The 26,275-nt window shown below is 36.5% G+C and overlaps 1 protein-coding gene across 1 annotated transcript in view; it reads right to left on the bottom strand.

The window, feature by feature from the left end:
• Positions 1 to 355: 355 nt before the first annotated feature.
• SNAPC1 (small nuclear RNA activating complex polypeptide 1) overlaps positions 356 to 26,275 on the bottom strand; it is a 29,769-nt gene continuing 3,849 nt past the window's right edge. Inside the window, exons 2-10 of the mRNA XM_027554268.1 lie at positions 25,268 to 25,427; positions 24,964 to 25,104; positions 23,878 to 23,982; positions 19,257 to 19,415; positions 17,714 to 17,782; positions 16,911 to 16,973; positions 13,178 to 13,322; positions 4,279 to 4,377; positions 356 to 1,732 (exon numbers count right to left, since the gene is read on the bottom strand). Of these exons, the coding sequence (XP_027410069.1) occupies positions 1,686 to 1,732; positions 4,279 to 4,377; positions 13,178 to 13,322; positions 16,911 to 16,973; positions 17,714 to 17,782; positions 19,257 to 19,415; positions 23,878 to 23,982; positions 24,964 to 25,104; positions 25,268 to 25,427 (988 nt within the window). The 3' untranslated portion in view covers positions 356 to 1,685. The remainder of the gene's footprint in view (positions 1,733 to 4,278; positions 4,378 to 13,177; positions 13,323 to 16,910; positions 16,974 to 17,713; positions 17,783 to 19,256; positions 19,416 to 23,877; positions 23,983 to 24,963; positions 25,105 to 25,267; positions 25,428 to 26,275) is intronic.

The raw sequence follows: 26,275 nt of genomic DNA, 5'->3' as shown, positions 1-26,275 counted from the left end.
GTGAGTCAAGATACACACACAAATATCAATGCAGCATTGTTTGAAATAGTGAAAAATGAAATGAACTATGCATTAGAGGTAACAGAGCAGGCCTGAGACTACTGTCCTAAAAAGGCTTGCTTTGCAAGGTTGCCCCTCAGCTGGAGGGTAAACAGTTCTCTACACTGATATAAAGCTTTCCCTAAAGATCCACACCTGGGTAAATGAAGCCATCACGGCAATGAGACCCTACATAACCCAGAGCCACCGACACTGAAGCTCAACTGGTTTCAAATAAACTTTCCTTACCGTTTACGCCATCTGAAGTTGGGTTTTACTGCTTTCAGTCCATCTGGATTTCCACTTGTGTTGGCTTATATAAAACTGACTCTGAAATTATAAGCCAGAGCCCTGTGTGTGTATCCTAGGTGCATCACTAACTTCGTGAATGTGGGCAAGGCGTTTATCATCCACAGATAACAGTTTTTTAATCGTACAAATGAAATGATACCTTTTAAAAGTACTGTAGTGAAAAAATAACAGGGAAACTCACTGTTTTGGTTATACAATGTTTGTAAAGTTTAATGATCAGAAAGAGCTTAGCAAATAACCTGGTATATAAGTCACCAGGTAATGGATCCACATCTCTGCATGCCCCAATGCTAGAATATTTAAACCCTAGAAGCTCTGTCCAGTAAACACATCATAGAAACTGTCCATCAATTATCAGAAAAATCTGAAATCAGCCAAGGGAAACAATTCTGTTTCACAGCTAACATTATAGCACAGATTCTAATAAATGAAATTTTTATCTGGGCTAGCATTAGTTATTTTCACTCACAGGGCATTTGCAGAATTCCTGAACATACCACATGGGAAAACAACCTGGAGTATAATCAACTTTAAGACAGGCTGAGCCAGCCACATGATGTGGAGGTGGTCTGCTACTGGCAGCAATTCAAACAGTATAGCTGAAGCAATCTCCATCTAAATCTCTCAAATGAGAAATTAACAGAGAGGCACATTCACAAAGCTACAGAATTTGTTTTTCGAGTACCAACTTTCTGTGCCACAGACATGTTCTGAAATATATATTACCACTCTTAAAGGTTTTACTAGAAATAATCAGTATTTAAATGTTGTACCCAGTGTGTTAACTAATCACATTATATGCATAAATGGACACATACATAGATATATCTACACATACACAAACATGCATGTATACAAACTGACATGTTAGGCCAAAGGGAGCTTTAAAACAAGCATCAAAGGATACTTAATCAATTATAGAAGTAGAAACTGAGCTTCCTAAATTATCAATCATATAAGCTGACTATATTGTCTCAAATATTCAAAAATAAGGCAAATAAGGCAAAAACTTTAGTGCACTTTACAACATAATATATAAAATAGTTAATATACATCATAAACAAATCTGTTATCCAACTGTAGATATAAAATAACTAATCATTTACATGTGAGTAAGTGAGTAGGTCAAAGTCGCTCAGTCCTGTCTGATTCTTTGCGACCCCATGACTATACAGTCCATGGAATTCTCCAGGCCAGAATACTAGAGTAGGCAGCCTTTCCCTTCTCCAGAGCATCTTCCCAACCCAGGGATCGACCCCAGATCTCCCGCTTTGCAGGTGGATTCTTTACCAGCTGAGCCACCAGGAAAGTCCAAGGATACTGGAATGGGAAGCCTAGCTTTTTGTTCTCTGTTTTCTTCTCCTCTTGGGTGCTGTGAACTCTAAAGACAAAAAATTAAGGCGTCAGTCAGATCTAAAAAAGAATACTTAATTGATAACACACATTAAACTAAATAGGTTGGTATAACAGTAAGAACACCTTCACAACAATGATACAAGACATCTTAAACCTGACATACACATGAGTTTTTCCCTTCAAAATGACATTGCAGTTGTAGACTTACTAATGTAGATCCCAATCATCCTAAATGCTACTTGACAATAAGCTACTTGGAGGTCGTTTCCTATGGGTATGCCCTCCCTATAGTTAGTATAGGCCCAGCATGCCAGATTGGAACAGTATCTGGGCCAGCGCTAACAGAGTGACTGAGATGTCAACTGCTTTCCACCTGACATAGTCACTTTCTGTTAGCACTGGCCCAAAACACTAGCACCATACCAAAAAGGTAGCATCTTTTTGGCTACCATGGCACATTCCATGACCAATACCCAAGTTAAGTCTCCATCTAGAAACAGTCGAGAGCCTAAAGTCACTGATTATTAAAAACAAAGCAAATAACAGAAGATACAAAACATGAAAATTATGGAAGACACAGAAGAAAGAAATATTCCCCATCAATGAAAACTAAAAGAAGATGACAGAAAAAGGAATGAGAAAAGACAAAGACAAAATTAAGAAGAAAAAGAAAACAGATTCCTGGAAGGCAGCAGCATCAGGCCAAGAGTATATAAAGCAAGTCTGAGACCCGGTGGAGACCTCCTTAAAAAGATGACAATGATAAAATGCCTAATGTGCTCAAGTGTTTCAAGGGGAAGGCTTATACATTAAGCAACAGTCTGAGGATAAACTAGTGATAAGTACATAAAGAAACAAATTAATAAGGCAAAAAAGTTATTAACTCTCTAAGGCCAACAATAAATGCTCAGATTAAGGGAGAATCACAGATTATGTTAGATGGCCCTACTGCTAATAATGTTTCATAAATGCTGAATACTCACGTAACTAAAATAATGACTATACTTGGAGGATGGGGGATAGGAAGTATCATGTGTTTGGGTTGGGAGGTGAAGAATATATAAAATTATTATACTGTACCATCTTCGTATGGTGACAGAGCTAACCCGTCACATATATCTCTCTCTCTCATGACCACCTTGTAGTGCACAGAAATATCCATTATGTTGTGCACCTGTTACATTAACGAAAACTAAATCCTCATCCTCCTCAGTGTGGGAAGTCAACAGATAATTCATAGAACTGAAATATGAATAAGTGACAATATAAACATGCTATTTAGAAACATGGAGGTCAATGCCAAATTACGAAAGAGTTAAAAGTGGTTGTCTCAGGGAATAAGAAATGGGAGTCAATGTCAGAAGTCCATGATTTCTTATAATCAGTATGATAAAATTGTTAAGTATTAAATTATATGCTTATGTATTTAATAAAAACCAAATTTTAAAAACTCGCACTCTGATAGAGTTTAGAATGTGACTTGCCAGGTAGCCATAAAAGTGTACACGTGTTTGTTTACTTGCGACAAAACTAGAAAGCAACTATAGTCTGAAACTATACAGGACTATATAGGATTATAAAGAACTGTTTTACGCTGACACAAGCAAATCACAGAAGCACTCAGACTTCTGAAGCAACAAATATTCTCTTGTCTTTGTCTTCCGTATGGTTCCATAGCACCCTCTTTACCATAATGTACTGGGTCGTTTTTTTTTTCACGCTAAGCCATAAGGTTCTTTGGAACTTGGACTGATCTGATTCATTAGTACCTTAGGCCCACTATGACCCACTCACTCTCCTCAGATCTATTCACTGTGATCAAAATAAAACAGTTCTTAAAACTCTTGTACTATATATCTTTATATTCCCATACCTCGCTAACTACTTCAAACATAATAGGCACTCAATAAATGTTTGCTGAATGAATACAGCACCAAAATGGAAAAGTCATTAGGCAGATTCTTGATATGTATTACATTCATTATCATTGATGGATTACTAAATATCAAGCCTAGCCAGCTAAATATGACTTATTCTCTATGTTACTGTAATTATTATTAGAGATAGTTATTTAAACTATTGTTTAATAAATATTATAAATTATGAAAACCACAGCAGCACAAAAAGGTATAGCCATTTTAACTCACATTGTGCAATTTACCACTTAGTTACAATCATCATCTCATAGGTGAAAATTTTACATTTACTAGAATTTGAAATGAGAAATTTTTAGCAATAAAGTATTTTTTAAAAAGTTATATCCAGTAACTCACTTTGTGAACTTTGCCCTTTGTTAGGAATACATTTCAGAAACCCTCATGGTTACAGATATTCACTTACTAATAACGATGTATTCCCTCTCCTTCACTGACCACTGACCGCTGCCACTCCATATCCATCCATTTACTGTATTATCACTTACTTTTAAGTGTCAGGATTAATGGTATGATTAATGGTAAAATTCTCCAGTGTACCAAAGATAAAAACATCACAGGAACACACAGTTGTCATGCTCTTCTGGGTTCTAAACCTTGATGCTCTACAAGGAATTTGACAAAATTTCATCTGTACCTGTTTCACTAAAACTTTCATTCTCTTCATCCTCTTCTGTAACCACAGGCATACTCAGATTTAAAGATTTATCTTCCATATGTATATTCTGCATGTCATCTGGAAATAGTTAAACAAGTAATTTTATATGAAAACAAAGAATGTTAACCTTTGAGAAAAATTTTACACAAATTATGACAAGACTATAATAGCACATATTAGGTGTTTAAAAGCTAAAATTGTAATGGTGAACAGAAATATGCATTTTAAAATCACACCATTTTTTAAAGTATTAATATATTTATACCTATGTTTTGAAAATAGCCTCTAATTCTTCCATTAAAGAAAACAGAGGAAAAGGGAAGAAACAAAATTAGCCAAACACTGATACAGGATTCAATCCTTACCACACACAGCATGAGTTGTATCTGCAGACACCATGGAATAATCATGTGTTACTTCAAGTTAATCACAAATGTAATTCTAAAGTTAACAGTCTTTTGTTTTTAAGACTGATATGGACTTAATGACAAATATTCTATATCGGTTGCTGAACACCAGAATGCTGTCCAAGAACCATTATTAAATAAAACAACCTGAAAATAAGGCAATTCTCACATACACAAGCACACACACAAAATCTGTTCCTTTAGGATCATTATTCACTAACTTAACAAACAATTGTAAGATCACATTACAGTGAAGGAAAATGTGCACAAACTTCAGAAACACAGTTAAGATTGGAGGTCTTCTATAGCAACCTTCTATTGCCGGAAGAAATATCCTCATCAAATTATCAAATACCATTGTCGTATCAGGTCTCATTCAGCATATCATTTTCTGTTCATGGCAATCCCTTGACACAGTCACTCTTTATTTCTTATGCTTCCTGATTCTTCTCCACAACACTTATTCCACCTGTTATCTGTAGTAATTTGTCTCTTTATAGCCTGCCTCTTCCCACTAGAATGTAAACTTCACAAGGACAGATTCTGGTTTGTTTAGGTTGATGTATCCCCAGCACTTAGAAAAGTGCCTGGCAGAGAGGAGGGCCTCAATTAACCACGAATAATCAAATATGGATTCAAGTATTTTATAACACAGTATTTCACAGAGTATATATGTTACTAAGTACCTGCCAGTACAGAAGGCAACAAATTCAATGAAAATGAGTTTAAGCTTTCTGCTCTGAACACACATATGCTGGCATCTTAATGCGATGCAGATTTTATGGAATGAAGAGATTGCTCTCAGTTCAGTTCAGTCGCTCAGTCATGTCCGACTCTTTGTGACCCCATGAATTGCAGCACGCCAGGCCTTCCTGTCCATCACCAACTCCCAGAGTTCACTCAAACCCATGTCCACTGAGTCAGTGATGCCATCCAGCCATCTCATCCTCTGTTGTCCCCTTCTCCTCCTGCCCCCAATCCCTCCCAGCATCAGTCTTTTCCAATGAGTCAACTCTTCACATGAGGTGGTCCAAGTATTGGAGTTTCAACTTTAGCATCAGTCCTTCCAAAGAACACCCAGGACTGATCTCCTTTAGGATGGACTGGTTGGATCTCCTTGCAGTCCAAGGGACTCTCAAGAGTCTTCTCCAACACCACAGTTCAAAAGCATCAATTCTTCGATGCTCAGCTTTCTTCACAGTCCAACTCTTACATCCATACATGACCAGTGAAAAAACCATAGCCTTGACTAGACGGACCTTTGCTGGCAAAGTAATGTCTCTGCTTTTCAATATGCTATCTAGGTTGGTCATAACTTTCCTTCCAAGGAGTAAGCATCTTCTAATTTCATGGCTGCAATCACCATCTGCAGTGATTTTGGAGCCCAGAAAAGTAAAGTCTGACACTGTTTCCACTGTTTCCCCATTTATTTCCCATGAAGTGATGGGACCAGATGCCATGATCTTTGTTTTCTGAATGTTAGCTTTCAGCCAACTTTTTCACTCTCCACTTTCACTTTCATCAAGAGGCTTTTTAATTCCTCTTCACTTTCTGCCAGAAGGGTGGTGTCATCTGCATATCTGAGGTTACTGATATTTCTCCCGGCAATCTTGATTCCAACTTGTGCTTCTTCCAGCCAAGATTATAATCAGTACAATCTATCCCAAATTACTAATACTCCTCTTAACAATCTTGCGCCATGTCCATCCATATCAACTATTAATGATTTTTTCAAACCCACATTTATAACCTAAGGGAATCTATTCAACAATGTCAAGGGAAGGATTTCTGAGTTTAAAACTGTCAGCTGTGCAAGAAAACCTTCATCTAGTCACATGATGATTAACTACATTTTAGGTATCATTTCTACATTAAAGGAATAAGTTTAAAAAAGAAAGGCAATGTTCTCCAAAAGCTCTTAAAAACAAAATAAAATGCTTCATCCAGTTATGCAGCTAGGAACCAAGAAGTGAACACACAAAACTTCCAGATGTTTATCTCAGAGTCAACATATTAAATAAAAGCTATAAAAGCTCACGATACGTTCCTCAGGCCTTTATCCAAAACCTAATTATTTTACATAAAACTGAAATGAACGGCCAACCTGCTTCTTAAAACCCACTAGTTAAAGAAGCAGCAAAAGGGCAAAAAACTGCTATGTTTGCACACTGAGAACATAAAGACACCTACCACAACAAATGTGCCAGAAAAACAAGGACAGTCCTGCGTCCCGAAGCCATAGTATAATGATCAACTTGAGGTATCTGATAGGATTACTATATTACAAAATCCAGTAAAAAGAATATGCTCATGATGAAAACCCTGAATCATAAAGTGAATACTAAATTATGTTCAGGATACACTGTTCAAGAAAATAGGAGAGCATAAAATACATGTAAAAATGATAAATGCACATTGTAGAAAACAAGAACCATATACATGTAGTATGCTTTAGAAAGGTATCAACCAGAATAATTAACTGTTTAAAAAGTAAATTTTGACATTTAAATCATTAACCTCAGTTATCCACAAAGCTAACTTCCTAGGGGGTGTTAGGTTGATAGTTTTCCTCTGCTCCAAGCTCATCACAATTATGGGATGCAATTATAAGTCAAAGATTATTGCTCCATCTCAACACATATGATTACAGGACATGCAGCTAGAATACGACAATTACTTAAGTGCATGTCTAATCTGAGCTCCAGAGCCACATTTCCAATTACGTGAGAGAGAACAAGTATGGAGTTAAGGACTCAGGCTTTGATTCAAGCAGACTGCCACTCAAGTCTCAGCTTTAAGTATTAGTTAGGTGACCTTGGACGTGGGAAAAAAGTTCAGCAGAAAATAAGTGTTACACCGCTATATGTAAAATGATAACCAACAAAAACCTATTGTATAGCACATGGAACTCTGCTCAATTTTATGTGCCAGGCTGGATGGGAGGTGGAGTTTGGGGGAGAATGGATACATGTACATGTTCGGCTGAGTCCCTCATGGTTCACCTGAAACTATTACAACACTGTTAATTTGGCTATACCCCAATACAAAATGTTTTTGGTGTTAAAAAAATTAATTAAAATTTTAAAAAAATTAAAAAGGAAGAGTGTTACATAAGCAACAGTTGTTATCATCTTCACCATCATGTATCACCATTACTATTAACTGATGTTCTTCCAGAAGCCTGCATGTTATGTTCTAGGAATGGTGAACAGGTATAGCTTAAGTAATACAAAGTGGGTAAATCCAATCAACATACATGAGCACTTATTTATGCATTAGACACCCTTTACAAGAATTGAGCCTGGAAAGGCAGATTGTGGCAAGTTCTTCCCCCAAATGAAATCTTCATCCTGTGACCCTTAGTCTGTTAAAGTCACCAACATTCCCCCAGTTGCTGAGGCTGTAAGCGTCCCTGTCTCATCTCTCTCCACCAGCCTCTGTATGTGGTTACTTGCAGATAGCCACTGGCTCTCCTAATTGTCAGTCTACTTGTCTAATTCCTACAACCTGGCCAGATCCTCATTGCTCCTCAACAGCCTTTTACTTAGAGCTCCTATTTTCAGTTTGTTCCCACCTAACTACCATACTACTGCCAGACTGATCTTCAAAGAAAACTGGTCATACCACTTGCTTGCTCAGCAGTCTCACAAGACTCCCTTCTGCCTACTAAATGAAGTCCAAATTTCTTGGTTCCACACTTCAGGCCTGGTCACAATCCAATTCTCAACATATCTTTCTATATTAACAGTAACTCTTCAATACAGCAGTCACAATCCACATAAAATGGAACCTTCGTATCCTGTACTTCCACCCACCTTGCCTTTTTTCATGTCAATCTTGTCGTAGTCTAAGGAATTATTTTATATTTGTTTGCTTTTTAATCTTTGGATTTTTCCTGATTACTAAACATGGTTACCATCTAAAAGTCAAACATTATGGAAATTTATGGACTTAGACATTTCCATGATCCCATCCCTGAGAATTAACCTCTGTTATATGCATCTAGTTTCTTCAAAGATATATATATATATATAAATAAAACTTCTGTCTACATATTTTTTTATTATAGTTCACTTACAATGTAGTTTCTAGTGTACAAAAAAGTGATTTAGTTTATACATACATATGTGTGTGTATATATATGTGTGTGTGTGTATAGTGTTGTCGCTCAGTCGTGTCCAACTCTTTGCTACCCCATGGACTACACAGCCTGTTAGGCTCCTGTGTCCATGGAATTCTCTAGACAAGAATACTGGAGTAGGTAGCCATTCTCTTTTCTAGGGGATCTCCCTGACCCAGGGATCAAACCCGAGTCTCCTACATTGCAGACAGATTCTTTACCATCTGAGCCATCAGGGAAGCCTTGATTAGTTGATTACACATATTACTCTTTTTCAGGTTCTTTTCTATTATAGTTTATTATAAGATATTGAATATGCTTTCCCGTGCTATACAGCAGGACCTTGTTGTTTATCTATTTTATATTATAGTAGCTTTGTGTCTATATATGTATTTATTAAGAAATGAATCATACTTGTCTTTAAAAAAACATTTTCACTAAGCAATGTATCAATATATTTTGGACATATTTTCATGTCAGTATACAGAAAACTTTCTCCAGCTTTTTAGGAACAGCAAAGTATTCCTTTATATGGACAAAAATTTCATGTACACAATTTTTCAATGTTATACATTTGAGTTGTTAACAATCTTTGCCATTTCAAATAATCCTGTAATGAATGTCCTGTTTTTGTCACTTGGACAAATCCCTAGAAATCAAAAATACTTTTCTACTTTAATGAACTTTTTGATTAAAGAGAATCTTTTTAGTAAGCACTTGAATATTTATTAAGGTGAAGAATAACAAATTACCTCTGCTTCAAAGTATTTACAGTACCTTCTGAGCTATAATAGTAGCTGGAATAGTTGAGTTATAATTAAAGATCTTAATTCAGATCACATTTTACTGTACTTTCTTTCTGATGGGTTAAATCCTCCCTAATACACCTAGGTAAATTCAATAACAAATCTCAGCCATCTTTAAAAGTTAATTTCAGAGTTTATGAAAATGTTTTAGGTAACTACATAAAGTAAAACAAAATATGACTAGTGAAGGAAGTGATCTTTCACAAATTACATGTGTCAAACGTTTCAGATGAAAAGGAACTTTCATTTAATTTCTTTCCTAGCTTGCATTTGCGGAGAAGGCAACGGCACCTGACTCCAGTACTCTTGCCTGGAAAATCCCATGGACCGAGGAGCCTGGTAGGCTGCAGTCCATGGGGTCACTAAGAGTCGGATATGACTGAGCGACTTCACTTTCACTTTTCACTTTCATGCGTTGGAGAAGGAAATGGCAACCCACTCCAGTGTTCTTGCCTGGAGAATCCCAGGGACAGGGGAGCCTGGTGGGCTGCCGTCTATGGGATCGCACAGAGTCAGACGCGACTGAAGCAACTTAGCAGCAGCAGCAGCTTGCATTTGGCTCCTTCTTTGCTCTTCAACTGCATAAAAAAAACTGTTTTCCTGAAAGGAAAGAATATTATGTTTTGCCACTGATCTAACTATCTCTTCCCACTTTTCTGGGTCTGAAGCTGCTGTCTCTAATAAAAGTGCCATCTCACTGTGTTTTCCAGCAGCTAGTACTGGACAAATCTTGAATAGCTTATGTACAAAACTGTTTTTAAATTTTATTTTGGTGAGGTTTCAGTGAGATCTACTAGGTATGCATCCTAAAGCTTAATTTGCCTAAAATGGACTTTCCTTTGGTGTGGTCTCTTTGAAGGCTGATTGAGAGAAAGAAAAACCAAGAAACTAATTGTTTTGATCTGAAAATTGATGTGTCTTTCTGAAATAAAGAAGCATTCTCTCCAAAAAAAAAAAAAAAAATTGTTTTCCCGATGTTTAAGAAAGTAGCTTGACCTCTCTGCTGCACTTAAATGAAATAAGATCAACTATTAATAAAAACTGCCTGTGCAGGCTTCTAAAACTAAGTATCTTTGCTGATACCTTACAAAAAGCAATCAAATCTACCAAAAGTTAATTTTTTAAGTATAATCAAATGAATTCATCTTTACCTCATGTCCTCTGCTTTGATTTGAATTGATACATAATAAAATTCACCATTTTTAAGGTAGTACAGATCTAGGAGTTTAGATAAATGCAGTCATGCAAGCACCACTGCAATCAAACTACAGAATAGATCATCACACCAAAAATTTCCTTCGTGCCCTTTTGCAATCATCAGTTCTCTCCACCCCCAGTTCCGAGAAATCAACAATTGTTTTTATGTCCCTGTAGATTCACCTTTTCCAGAATATCTTATAAATGGAGCCATATTGTATATAGCTTTTCTTGTGTCTCACTTCTTTCACCTAGTACAGTACACTGAGATTTATCTGTGTTATTAGATGTGTCAATAGTTCTTTTATTCCTGAATAGTGTTCAACTGTATGGTATATCATAATTGTTTACATAATATCCAGCTGAAAACATTTAGGCTGGTTGCAATCTTTTGTAATTTGAATGAAACTGCTATAAACTTCAGAGAAGGCCAGGAAAATCCCATGGATGGAGGAGCCTGGTAGGCTGCAGTCCATGGGGTCGCTTGGAGTCGGACACGACTGAGTGACTTCATTTTCACTTTTCACTTTCATGCGTTGGAGAAGGAAATGGCAACCCACTCCAGTGTTCTTGCCTGGAGAATCCCAGGGACGGCGGAGCCTGATGGGCTGCCGTCTATGGAGTTGCACAGAGTTGGACACGACTGAAGCGACTTAGCAGCAGCAGCAATAAACTTAGATATACAAATTTTTGTGTGAATGTAAGTTTTTATTTCTCTTGCATAAATATCAAGGAGTGGGATTGCTGTTATATGGTCAGTATATGTTTAACTTTATGAGAAACTGACAGTTTTTCATGGTCAGTATATGTTTAACTTTATGAGAAACTGACAGTCTTCCAGAGTATAGATCTAGGAGTTACCATTCTGAATTCTCACAAAAAATGTATGAAAGTTCCACTTAGCTCTAAAATATTTACTATCTGGCCCCTTACAGAAGTCTGTTGACTCCCAACAGCTAGAGACTATTTTTTAAAATCAAGATGGATACTAGACTTAATCAAATGTTTTCTTGGGTAACTATTAAAATGAATTCACATTTTCCCCTTTAACCTATTTACACAGCAAATCATATTCATAGATTCCTAACTGCACCATCCCTGCATCATAGAATGAATGTACACAGTAAAGCTGTTCTGTATCTGAGATTATTTTGATACATGTAACTTAGAATTTTTCCATTAATACTTATGAGACTGGCCTAACAGCTTTCTTCACAATACATGCTAGTCCTGTAAAGAAAACTAAAAAAAAATTCTCCTTCGGAAGTATTTCTTAATTATCCTTAACAAATGTAGTATCTCTGCCTCTGAATTCTCAAAGCACTTCATGCATTAATTGATGGAACTTATCATATCTGGACTATATTAAAGGTACTAAACTGTAATTCTCCCTCTACTATCTCAATATAGGAAAAAAAACACGCTAAAAGGCTATTATGCTAAGTCGCTTCAGTCGTGTCCGACTCTGTGTGACCCCAGAGACGGCAGCCCACCGGGCTCCCTCGTCCCTGGGATTCTCCAGGCAAGAACACTGGAGTGGGTTGCCATTTCCTTCTCCAATGCATGAAAGTGAAAAGTGAAAGTGAAGTCGCTCAGTCGTGTCTGACTCTTAGTGACCCCATGGACTGCAGCCCACCAGGCCCCTCCGTCCATGGGATTTTCCAGGCAAGAGTACTGGAGTGGGTTGCCATCGCCTTCTCCGAAAAGGCTATTAACATATCTTCATATACTGCTGCAGTGGCTTTCTGTGTGCTTCTTATATCAGGCACTAAATATTTAGTATGTTTCTAATACTTTTTTTCCCTTGAGCCTGCTAATCAGATTCCAGCTTTATGTATGGTGAATATATTTGTGCAGTGCTCAAAAATTAAACTACTTGAGTACATGAATTCATGTTTTTAGAAAACAAACAGCAAAGTTAACTTTATAGATAAGCTATTTCAAAAGAAAAGCAGGTACAGCTTAGTTAGTACAGCTAGTGGAAAATATGGTTTATAGAATGTGCTACTTATCATAACTTATTCTACATGTAAGTTTGATTCACACACAAAAATTACTAATGAAGTATAATATGGATAATTCTAAACTGATTCTATAACTAACCATATCACTTGGACAAGTTATTTAATCTGTATGGGCCTAAATTTTATCATCTATGAAACGACCAATTTTATGACTTCTAGGGTTCCTTTCAGTTGTAAGATTCCAAGAATCTAAGACAATTTATTTCTAATATTAATCTCACAAGGTTCTTAAACAAGTATCTAATGCTTTTTAATCAAGAAAACATGGTGAGGGAAGACAGTACGTAAGACCCATTCTCCCTTTTTAAGGTTCTCAAAAGGTACCTCTGTCTCTGGAAGACACTTTCTTTCCTGCTGGTTTCAACGTTTCTTTGTTTTTTCTTTTCCTAGTTGTTTTGGTTTGTACTTGGCCGGATTCAGAATCAGAAACGTCAACTTTGACCTGACGGTGCCTTCTTGACTTCGATGCCTAAACAGTTAGAAATCTAATTAATCACAATGAATCACAAAATGAATCCAACAATACGTCATTTAGGGAATGGCAAAACATTACTGCATGGCAAACAGAAGGGGAAAAAGTGGAAGGAGTGACAGACTCCCTCTTCTTGGGTTCCAAAGTCATTGCGGACCGTGACTACAGCCACGAAATCAGAAGATGATTGCTTCTTGGCAGGAAAGTGATGGCAGACCTAGACAGTGTGTTGAAAAGCAGAGACATTACTCTGCCAACAAAGGTCCATACAGTCAAGGCTGTGGTCTTCCCAGTGGTCATGTATGGTTGTGAGAGCTGGACCATAAAGAAGGCAGGACACCAAAGAATTGATGTCTTTGAACTGTGGTGCTGGAGAAGACTCCTGAGAATCCCCTGGACAGCAAGGAGATCAAACCAGTCAATCTTAAGGGAGATCAACCCTGAATATTCACCAGAAGGACTGATGATGAAGATGAAGCTCCAGTCCTTTGGTCATCTGATGTGAACAGACGACTCACTGGAAAAGTCCCTGATGCTGGGAAATATTGAGGGCAGAAGGAGAAGAGGGCATCAGAGGATGAGATGGCTGGAGGGCATCACCGATGCAATGAACATGAACTTGGGCAAACTCTAGGAGATGGTGAGGGACAGGGAAGCTTGAGGTGCTACAGTACACGTGGTTGCAAAGAGTTTGACATGACTGGCCAAATGAACAACAGGTCATTTAGGGAATGACAAAACAGATAGACAAAGATGAGGAAAGATTTACAGAAATACTTGTCATAAAGTACTTTACCAGGATACTTGCTTGCTTAGTATTTGTCACAGGTGTATATACCCGTTTATCTTTATAACAGGAAGAGGTCCCTGCAGCTGTCATCATCATCTATTCAAACTGGGTTAAAATTTCCTTATTGGGTTAAACGGTTGTAGATGCATGGTTGGAAGTGGAGGTTAAAAGGACAAGTATATTTTTCCCAGCTAACAACCTATTCTCCTTTTCTTCTAAAAACATTTTATTTTCCTTTGTTAGCACCACGTATTTCAAGTGAAACTACTTTATGCCTGGCTCTCCAAATGGTCATGTGGTCCCAATCTAGTCAAAATAAGCCTCACATCCCCAAGGCCACCAGGGGAAGGGCGTGTGATCTGCCATAGCTGATGTAACTCAATTTTTGAAATCTGTTTAACTATTAGAAAGGAAAATTCTCCCTTTCCACTGAACCAAAAGCTGGGAAGGCTGGAGTTGTCATGAATAGCACTTGAAGATAGTGAAAGCAATATAAGAGATGAGAAATAGAGGTAGAGTCCTAGGACTTTTTAGTTACATCAGTCAATAAATTCCCTTGTTTAAGCAGAGCTCTAACTAACACAGTTTTCAGTCAATGTCATCTATGTGGTACATATATTATCAACAGTTTAAAAGCTACCTTGCATTACATGTTAATTGTACCTCAATAATTAAAAAAAAACACAACCATGCAATGACACATTCTTATAAAAATTTATGGGGATTATAATTTAATTATTTAATAATTTTAAAAGTATTTCATAATATCTTAAGAAATTAAACAACAACTTGCCTATGCAATATGGAAATAGTTCTGGTTTAAAAGAATTTGGAATAATTCATTTATTGTCCTGATGCTTTCATTCAAAACTGCAGTAAAGCAAATTGATAACACTTAACTAATCTATAGTCACTTCCAGTTTTTTCATTTATTCCTTTTTATTTCAACAACCAGAGAATTATAGTAGTTTCCCACAAAGTAAAGACACTTTCAGATTCATAAAAAAATCCCAGGAAAAAATATGAGATGAAGCACATAAGTTTATCAGTGCTCCTTCCTGAAACCCCACTAAAAGTGGAGGAGAGGAATAAAAATGAATGAACTCACAAAGTGGACATAATAGGAAACAATATAGCTGTAAACAAAACAACACATTCTGGAGGCAGAAAAGTGATGGCTGACTTAGAATGAAGAAAGGTGAACAAGGAAAGCTGGTCCAAGTAGATCAGGAACTGGGGTCATTAAAAAATGTGTAGATATGTGAAAAATCTACAGAAGGAATAGTATCCCATTTTCCAGCCTCAAAGCTGAACAACTGACCTCTTCCTGTACAAAACAGGTGAGCTCTCTGGAGAGGCTAAGCCAGAGCATCTGAAGGCTTTTGACAGCACTAGAAAAGCTAAGGAAGGGGTAAAGCCTCTTACTGGAAGCAGGGGTGTTGAATGAAGTCTCTGGAAGGAATGAATGGTGAGCTTGTCAGTGGATTCTCTGTAGGCACCCAAAACACTGCCAGCTGGGCTTATTTACTACTTTCCTCCCCCAGCTTGCTCTCTGATAAAAATGGCTAGATCTAAGAAAAACATGGAGACTAAAAGGCTGTATCTCTAGGTGGTGGTTTAGGCACTAAGTTGTGTCTGACTCATACAACCCCATGGACTGTAACCCACCAGGCTCCTCTGTCCATGGGGCTTTCCAGGCAAGAATACTGGAGTGGGTTGCCATTTCCTTCTCCAGGGGATCTTCCTGACCCAGGGATTGGACCCAGGTCTCCTGCACCTGCAGGCAGTTTCTTTACTGACTGAGCTACCAGGGTATCTCGGACACGACTGAGCGACTTCCCTTTCACTTTTCACTTTCACGCAGTGCTCTTGCCTGGAGAATCCCAGGGACGGGAGAGCCTGGTGGGCTGCCATCTGTGGGGTCGCACAGAGTCAGACACGACTCAAGCGACTTAGCAGCAGCAGCAGCAAATATGATCTCAAGATCTTCAAACGTTTGCAAAAAGTCACCAAAATGAAAGATAGAGAACAGAATAAACAAAAATAAGAACTCTGGGGGAAAAGGAAGAAACATCAAAAAACTGTAATTAACATCCTCAAATAGATAAACATATTGAACCACGGCGGGGGGGAGAAGAAATCCATTTTTTAATTAATAACAGATTCAGAGAAAAGAAAAAAATCTTAGTAATGAAAAAATGTCAGCAGAAATTTAAAAAATCCATTATAATAGTTCAGAAGATAAAGAAAGCTCTCTGAAAATAGATAAAAACAAAGAAGAAGAAAATAAAAGTTCCAGAAAATAAAAAAAGCAAAACTGCAGCAAAGAATTCGATCAGAGAAGCATTTATAGAAAAATCCATCAGAACGGAAGGCTATCAGATCAAAAGGACGTCAATCATAAGAGCCCAGGGCACTGGTGGAAAAAAAGACCTACACCAAGGTACATTATCATGAAAATCCAGAGCTCTGGGGATAAAGATAAAATTCTAAAACCTTTCATAATTAGGAATACTAGAAGCTGGAAGACTATTAATAAAGAACAATGGGATCAAAATTCCAGGTAAATACCAGGACAAAATAACTAAAGGAGAAAAAGGGGAAGATAGCTGCCTTTTGAGATCAAAAGTCCAGGGGCAGGAAGTGGTGGAGCAGGACTGCTGAACTGTATAAGCTACATAGTATTATTAGATTTTTTAAATTATGCAGAGGTGTTACTCTGATGAAAAAATTAAAATGTGATTAAAAGAGCATCAAGTAAATTTCTAAATTACCTTATTAAATAAATAACGTACCTGAGCAACAACTGAAAAGGCCTTTGATTTTATTTTCGCTAATGATTCTGCCCTTTCACATCTCTGGAAGTAAAAACAAACCGGAAGGGGAAAAAGTTAAAACACACAAACATTAAGTAAAATTACGAATAATTAAGTATTTTTTTTACCAGAAATAAGATTCAAGACAGAAGGTTAGGGTAAAAGAAACTAACATTTATTGGACACATATTAAGTAAAGACACATAGACATGGCATTACTTTCTAACAGGGGCCATGATAACAACCCCATGGCTACTGACTGTTTTCATTCAAGATTTAAAAAGGATAAGAAAGAAAGCCGTGAGCCCTGGTGACTATGCCACTCCCTCTTCATCTGCCTATGCCCAAAGATGGCTCTTTGCCTCATTCACTACGATGGATGAAAACCTTGAAGGCAGAAAGCAGTGAATAGTAGCTTAAGCTGCAGACTACGCGAAAGACTGACAAGCAGGGAGAAAAGACATAGCATTACAGCAGTCTTCCTCTGCCCCTGTAAGGACTGAGGGCACCTTCCACCACCATCCGTCCCCTTTCCCACTGAAAACGGTGAACATTCTCATGCCCAGTCTATACCTGATGTGGTCTTTCACAAGATTTCCAGGAAAGAACAGACTAGCTCTTCACAGAACCCATGTTACAGAATTTTCTAAAGTATGTATTAATATTATAATATTGACCACAGGATGTTATGGTTAATACACAGAATCACAGCCACACATAAAATGAAAAGGAGCTAACCAAACCTCTGCCTCATAAGCAATCATATAATGAATTTTTCTGACCTCTGATTGTTGTGAATTTCTCTCACTCTTTTCTTCTCCTCCTTTAACTTTCAGTTTTAAGGGTGGTTTCTAAAAGATAAAGTAAGTTATATTTACATATTTACAATTCAAACCAACTAAAAATTAACTGAAAATTATTTTCAGAACAATGGAAATCATTTACTTAATTACTGAAAAACTAAAAGAGTATTTCACAAGTACTGAAGCATGGCTCACCACCAGATATTAAGATCATGGTTAGGTTTCATTAGAATTATAAAATCAATAAAAATTAATCCTAACTAATGAAAGATAATATGCAGATTTATGTGGTGGCGAGAGAATTGGTTTATTCTCCTTTCCTTCAGGTTTTCAAAGGTCTTAGTCATGATCATTAAAATGAGTTATTAAAAGAGTGCTACAAAAGATGTTTACGTAAGTGCCCAGGTCATCTGTGCAACCCATTTGTAGCACTCAAAGTAGTCAAACATTAAAATAAATGTCCATAGAGGAAGCAAATTATTTCCTTCTTCCCAAGGCTGTTATCTCATCACTTTCCTTGTTCATCTTTTATAAAATTGAGTTTTGAGCCATTATCCTTTATATAAGCCAAAAGTAGCAACAAATCTGATATATAACACATAATGATGAAAGATAACACGTAAAAATGCCTTTCTAGCATTCGTGAAAACATTAACACATTATTAAACACACAGTAAGTAATAAGAAATTACTTGTTTTTTTCTTTTATCCTTTTCCTAGAAGTATTTAGTAAAATTAGATGGAGAAGTGGTTTCAAAGGGAAATTTAGCAAGGCTGGCCTTCAGAGGTAAAGTTTCTTTAGCTGAAAAGACTAACATGGAATATGGGCAGCTCTAGCATCAGCATTTGGGTCAGAAAACTAAATGGAAGATATGCATTGATGAGATTTGTAAACAGTTAAACCAAGGCAGGTAGAGCACTGGTAAACAGAGAGCATGCGCTCTGTCACAATGGGAGAAGCCACCCTGAAGTCTAGCTGTCCGCTGCCATGCAGCAAAGCAGGACCGGTATAACCAAACCTCTCACCTTTAAGAGAAGTCAGATGTCTGGAATCTTAAGACCACAAATACTTAAATGTTGGTAATTAATTCAAGTTTTTAAAACATTAGGAACAATGCTATGTAAAGAAAAAAAAAAGTTATGTGTAGGATTTGGATTAAAGATGGTCTGTGTGCAATCTCCAGAGAATGCTAAATTATAAAGATTGTACTAAATCCATGGTACACCAAGATTATTTATTTCCCTATAATTATGTATACTACATAATGTATACATATATATTAAATGGATATTAAACTATATATTATATAGTTGCAATTATATATTATTATTACACATAAAACATTAAATAACATCACCTAGCTAATAACTGGTAAAGCTAAAACTAAGGAAATTAAGCCCTGCAGATCTTTATTTCACAGGAGGTAGCCACTAAACAAGGCTGCCTCTCAACACCCTCACCCATGTCCAGCCAGTCATGTACGATGCAAATGCAAAGGTGACGTATCAGACAGCTACAAACCTTTCTGTCTTTGTGCCACTGCTGATGCTCCAAAACTATGTTCTTGATATTGTCAAAAAAATCATCTTTTATCAAGTCGAGGGATTTTTCCGGATTGGATTTGTCAGCTGAAATTACATGTTTCATTCTCTGATAATGGTCATGAACATTCATCATTTCCTATAAGTGAAAAGATGAGTCCTTTAATTCAGTTTTTGAGGAGAAATGCACCAAAACAAATAAAATCAAATCACCTTCCAAAGTGACAGAGTTGAGAAGGAATAACTTATTACTGTATATTAAAAATAATATAACTATGCAAACCAGTACATTATTAATGAAAAGTCTGCTTTCCAGAAATATGGAATCATTATAATTAATGAACATTAATTAATATACAATATATGGAGAGATGATGCGGAAAGTCTAATTAATATAGGACTGCGTTCCTGGATGTAACAAAACTTATTTGTAGTACAGCATATCTTTAAATATTACCCCTAATAATTAAGATCATATTTTTATTTCATATTGTCACATAAAGGATATTTACACAATTCTTTATATTCAGCTGGGAATTCGTATCTCATGACTCTCACCCAATCCTCCACAGAGATGTGATTTCAGAAATCTCAAAGCTCTTGTGTCTATCTCCATAAGTTTCTTCATTACTTAAGTGATAAGATTCAAGATTAAATGAAATAGTGACTTATGACACCATTTGAGGCATAGTTATTAGTTAGACCTTCCTACTCAAGAAACCTCCAGACAAATGGGCAGGTCTACAGGGTAAACAGAGAGACAGCCTATGGCAGGCAGACTTAAAACTCACATAAAACCAGCACTGACACTCGGCTCCAAGACCAGCAGAGAACCATCCCTCACCGATTGTTACCACGTCCTCTGAGTCACTCCCAAGATAGGCTAGTCAATGCATTTCTAGGAGATTTTTATGGACTTGATCAACATCTGTTCAAGGAATGCAAAAATGCTGAGGAGTGCTGAGTGCTTACATATGCGGGATCTTCAATGAGGAACAGTGTGCTGACATGGGCAGCCCCTAACATTTTACATGGTACACTGTGCTGTATTCCCATTATTTTGCATGCACTACAATACAGGACAAAGACAACTAGCTTGGGGCCTGAGACCTGTCACTTGCTAGATTGTGACCTTGAACAAATCCCTCAGTCGCAATCATGTTCCACGTTTGGACAAACACAATGTAGATATATAAAGTGAGCTTATACAAGTGGAAGTAGTCTGTAAATGTAAAACATTATACAAAAATCAAAGGATGAAGAAATAAAAGGTAGTGTAGGGCTTTGGAGCTTTATACATTTGGACATTCAAATCCAGTGTCTGTACCTTATGCTATGTAAATTACTTAATTTCTCTAAGCCTCAGTTTCCTTGCTTTTAAAACTGGGAAAACACTACCTCCTCTGCAGGACTATTATAATTAGTGAAAAAACATACAAAAAACCTTCAGCATAGTTCCTGGCACACAGTGAATACGCAACATGTAATGCCATTATTATAATTTTATAAATGAAGAAAATAGATTCAAAAGTGGAATGACTTGCTAAAGGGCATATTTAAGTAACAGAGTTGGAATTAATCAGATGCTTTAAAAAACTGTAATCATGTATGGTGATGGATGTTAACTAAACTTACTGTGGTGATTGACCATATATATAAATATTGAATCATTATGTTATATACCTGAAACACAATATTATGTATTATGCCTGAATTTTTAAAAAAATCAGCTATTTTGATTCAATATTCTATTCTCTAGTTTTATTAAACCTCCTTAATCAGATAACTGAGAATCATAATCAGAATTCAAATACGCTGACATGAAGACTTAAGAGCATTCGCAGGAGGAGAAAGAAAATAGAAAAGTATTCAATTTAGGGATTATCAGTGAAAATGGGTAATAGACTATGCAGAACAGGAAAAATAGAGCCAACATAAGCACAGAAGGAAAAGGCCTTCAAAGCAAATCTGTGGCAAGCCAAAAATGCTAGATAAAGTCAGGATGGCGTCACAGTCTTCTCCATTCCTAAAGGCTTCCATGAAAAGGGTCCTTCTGACCCTCCTCTCCAAGCACAAAAGAATATGGCTTTATGCATCACCCCAGCTCTGTTCTCTAAAACTTCCCATTATCTGCTTGCTCACATATACAATTATATAACAGAGGAACCTTTAATTAAAGAGCTTCAAATGAATAAAAAAAAAAAAGTTTAAGAAGGCATATTGAAAAAAATTAAGGCTCTATCACCAAATTAGTCAACAATCAAAAATTACAACCAACTGGGTTCAAATCATCTTTTTTTCATTAAGAGAATACTAATAAGAACAACGTCTTGCTGTTCAAAAACAACCTCTGCCTCTCTCTTTATAATTCACACCAGTACTTCTTGGCAAATCCTTTCTGGTCTCCCCAAATCTTTCATTCTTCATGGTACTCCAAACTTTCTCAATTCTCTGTTCCAGCAGGAAGCCCCCTCTTAAAGTTAAGGCTATTGGGTCTGTTTGCTTTCTGCTTCTCTTCTTCACAGTTATGAGTCCATTTCCACTTCCTTCCCTCAGGTTTCCAAGGAAAAAGTACCTTCTCCAGCCCAAAGGAATCTCTCTACCGGGCTCTTGGTCACTGACCCACCACCTCCTCCACAGAAGGGACCTCATAGCTTCTTTTCTACACAAAATCTCTTTCTAATGGCTCCTTACCCCAAACCTAAATATATACTCTAATTTTCTCCAATCCCTAAAACTTTTAAATGATTCCCCTCTCCCCAAAAGATAAAACACAAATTCCCTCTATTATGCAAAGTTTTTTTCCTATCTTTATTTTTATACATGACCTTCTCCCACTTCTTTCCTGCTCAGCTGCTAGAGGGCAAAGATCTTAATTCTTGTCATACTTCACTGCTGCTGCTGCAAAGATCTTAATTCTTGTCATACTTCACTAGACATCTGCAAAGGATACCTTTCCAACCCCAGTCCCAGCTCAGACAAGGTCTTTGCTGTCCAACAGGCAATGCTACAGAACCTTAGCTCCACTGCTTCCTAACTTAATGTCTCCATGCCTCAGTTTCCTTAGCTTTTAACCAGGGATAAAACATCTTCTGTAAAAAAAAAAAAAAGAAGAAAGAAAAAAATTAAATAAAATTTGTTTAAAGCACCTGTTTTGCAGGGATGTCATTGAGGAGTAAAATATTGATAATATACAGAAAACATCTTGTATAGCTCCTGCACTACACCACAGTCCAGTCTTTAGATACTTAGTAAATAATTTCCTTCTGTGTAATTCTTAACATTCTGGGTAGATGAACACCTTTGTCAATCTGAGGATAGACTACCTCATCCTCACCAAGTGTCCATACATATGAAAAATTTATATACAATTTAGAGGGGGAAAAGGATCCATGGACCTTCTCAAGACTATTCATGGACCCCTGATTAACAATTCTTGCTCAAAACTGAAGTCGGTATACAGAGCAGACCCAGAGTGCTTTGAAAAATCAATCAACCTGACAGCTGAAGCTATGAGCACATGGTGGCATCTAGGACACAGAGAAACAGTTGAGCAAATCACAGATCTGATCCCCTTTCCACTCCTTATGTAGGAAAAGACTGAACAGGGATGAGGGGGGAAGTAGTAACATTTACTAAGCATCTACTATGTGCCATAGGCCACACTCAGCACTCTTCAGGAATAATCTAGTCTCAACTCTTACAAGTGGATGAAATAAGGGTTGCAATCATAATATTAAAGAGGAGGAAACTAAGGCTCAAAGGAATGAAAAAACACAACAAGGCCCCCACCTGCTCACACTAACTCCACACATTTTCTATGTACATAGGAATCTATTCTTTAAAAATAAGGAACGGATCACTAATTAGAAGGCTGCAACCCTTTAGTGGGGTTTTGTTTTAACCTCGGGGCAACTTTCCCACTCAGGTAAAACTCTCTGTAACTATTTATCAATGCAAAAGATTTTCCTGAATACTGCACATCTCAAAATACTGAAATACATTAGATTGAAAAGCTGTTTTTTTAAGACTCTAACTCTTATCCATTATTCTTGACTTCAAATTTTTGTTTTATCAAAATAAACTTTTCAATAGTGGGTTTTTACTCAAGCATTGTTAAAAAGGAATTTAGGAAATGAACATATATATTCATGTTAAAACATATATATATTCATGTTAAAACATATATATTGTTTTAAAAAAATAAAGTCACTAAATTCTTGTTTTATAATAGTGGGCTTTTACTCAAGCGTTGTAAAAAGGAACTTAGGAAATGAACATACATTGTTAAAAAAAAATAAAGTCACTAAATTCTTGTTTCATAATATATCTAAAGTCAAATACAAATGGTAGTTTCAGTATTTGAATCCCAATATCCCTAGTCCAAGTCCAGTCTTTTACATCTATTTCTCACTCTTTCAAAATTTATTCCAGAAATTTTGATATATTTAGGGTATAGTATTCCTGACACTTGAGAGAAGGTAACAGCATTCTATGATTAGAAAAATTTTCAGTATCCAGTAGATGAAGGTATAAACTCAATATATAGTTAACAACAAAACAGTTTTTAAAAAATTTTAAGAACATAAAAGCAAATTTACCTCTAATACATCAGAAGTGATAAGTTTCAATACACGATCATTTGGGTCCTTAAATTCTTCAGTAATTTCAGCTCGTTGCATTTTTTTCTTCATTCTGTATGACAGCTAAATAATAATGTCTTTTAAAATAGATGTTTTAAAAGATATATTTTAAATACTGAAATAAGTAAGTAAGCCAATAATAAAAATCATCTATAAGTAAATATGAACCAAAAAAAAACCCCAGCTCTAAGTATGTACTTACTAAATAAGTATATATTTAGTAAGTACATACTTACTCTGGAGAAAATATTTTTCAAAGACTGTTAAACAACTTTTGAAATAACCCTTAAGATGCCAGGCCACATGCTTACAAATTCAGAGAAGTTACATGATTTGCCAACTGACAGAACTAGAATCTTTTGATTAAAATGCTCTTTCAGTCTAGCATCTGAAAGTGTCACAAGACTGAAGAAATATATATTAAAGGAAGTTTCAACTTTTCTCTAACTGGAATTAAAATCCCTTAGTTCTCTTTCAGTAGCCTCTTTGATGTCTGAATACAGGCATAAGCAAAGCAGATACCCAACTAACTTCTTCTTCTAACCATCTACTTAATGGACAACATTCAGAAACACTGCATTATTAGGAGAGACTGAATTTTGCTTTCAAAAAAAAGTAAGCAGAAGGCATTTTTTCCTCTTTTCTTTTTTTGGCCATGATACACAGCTTGTAGGATCTTAGTTTCCTGACCAGGGAATGAACCCAGGCTCTCAGCAGTGATAGGAGTCCTAACCACTGGATCACCAGGGAATTCCCAATATTTTTTTCCTACTTTAAGAAATCTTTTTTCTTTTCTTTTTTTTGGCCATACCACATAGCATGTCGAGATCTTAGTTCCCTGACCAAGACCTGGGATTGAACACATGGCCCCTGAATTGGAAGCACAGAGTCTTAACCACTGGACCACCAGGGAAGTCCAAGAAGCCTTTTCTCAAGTATTGGAAATTATATAATACTCTTTCCACTTTCTGGAGACTGAGGAACTTTACGGACAATGAAACAGAATTTCTCATTTTGAAAACCAATCTCTTTCAGATAACATACCAATTTAGGCATTGCTGTAAAGTGAAATGCTCTGTCTAGTCGTAGCTTCCTAAAAATATAAGCTGCATCAAAATGTTGTGCATTTATCAAATCTTGCTGAAATTTTAAAATTTCATCCCAATCCTTCAGGGCAACTCTAATCTACAAACAAGAGGAATAAAAAAATTGTTAATAAATGCAAATCTTTTTTCACAAATGTATTATAATTTTGAAACACTGGTATTTCTCTTTAAAATCAGTTGGCTATGAAAATACTGCACCTGTTTCATATTTCAGCTGGAGGAAAACAATTCACAAATATTACCTTTTGTTTTGGTTGACACAGTTGCATGTTATATAATCCATATAGCAGATACAAAGCACCAACTCTGATCTGGAAGGTATATGGAGGTAAAAAGTATCGCCAAGCCAAAGTCAAAGCTTCTTTTGTAAACGTGTTCTTTTCTAAATTTCTCATTCTACCACTAGAAAACAGAAAGAACCTATATTATGACTGTGAAAAAAAATAACAGAAGAGATTTACACTTGTTTAAATAGCAGCTGCTAGAAAGTGGACAGGCATTCCACACCTGATCCTTTCATGATTCAAGGATAAAGACCTAATTTTCTGCTGTGTTTCTTACAGTGAGGCCCTAGATACTCTTGACACATCTTCCAAAAGCATCAACTTTACTGCTGAATTGGGAGCAAAAGGACCAGGGTTACAACTAACTACTGGTTTAAGAATTTTAAATATGTAATATATTAAAATAACCATGGTAATGTTACAGAATAAAATACAAAGATCAGGAGCATTTTGACAAAATAAATTGAACTAAAGGGTATTATGCTAAGTGAAATAAGTCAGACAAAGATAAGTTCTGCATAATCTCACTTATGTGTGGAATCTAAAAAACCAAGAAACAAAACTGAAACATATAAACAGAGAGCAGGGTGATGGATGTCAGAGGGGAAGAGGATAGATGGATGGGCAAAATAGGTGAAGGGGATTAAAAGATACAAACTTCCAGTTATAAAACAAGTAAGTCACTGGATATAATATACAGCATAAGGAATAAAGCCAATAAAAATAATACTTCAATAATTTTGTATAGTGCCAGATGGTCACTGAACTTCTGGTTGATCACTTGTAATGTATTTGACTGTGGAATCACTACACTGCAAATGCTGTAACTCAACTATCAGTCAGTCAGTTCAGTCACTCAGTCATGTCCGATTCTTGTGACCCCATGGACTGCAGCACGTCAGGCTTCCCTGTCCATCACCAACTCCCAGAGCTTGCTCAAGCTCATGTCCATCGAGTTGGTGATGC

The sequence above is a fragment of the Bos indicus x Bos taurus genome, chromosome 10 (assembly GCF_003369695.1).
Source record: "Bos indicus x Bos taurus breed Angus x Brahman F1 hybrid chromosome 10, Bos_hybrid_MaternalHap_v2.0, whole genome shotgun sequence".
In the NCBI taxonomy this organism is placed as follows: Eukaryota; Metazoa; Chordata; class Mammalia; order Artiodactyla; family Bovidae; genus Bos; species Bos indicus x Bos taurus.
Note: the sequence above shows the minus strand (reverse complement) of the source record. Positions and strands in the feature narration are given on the sequence as shown.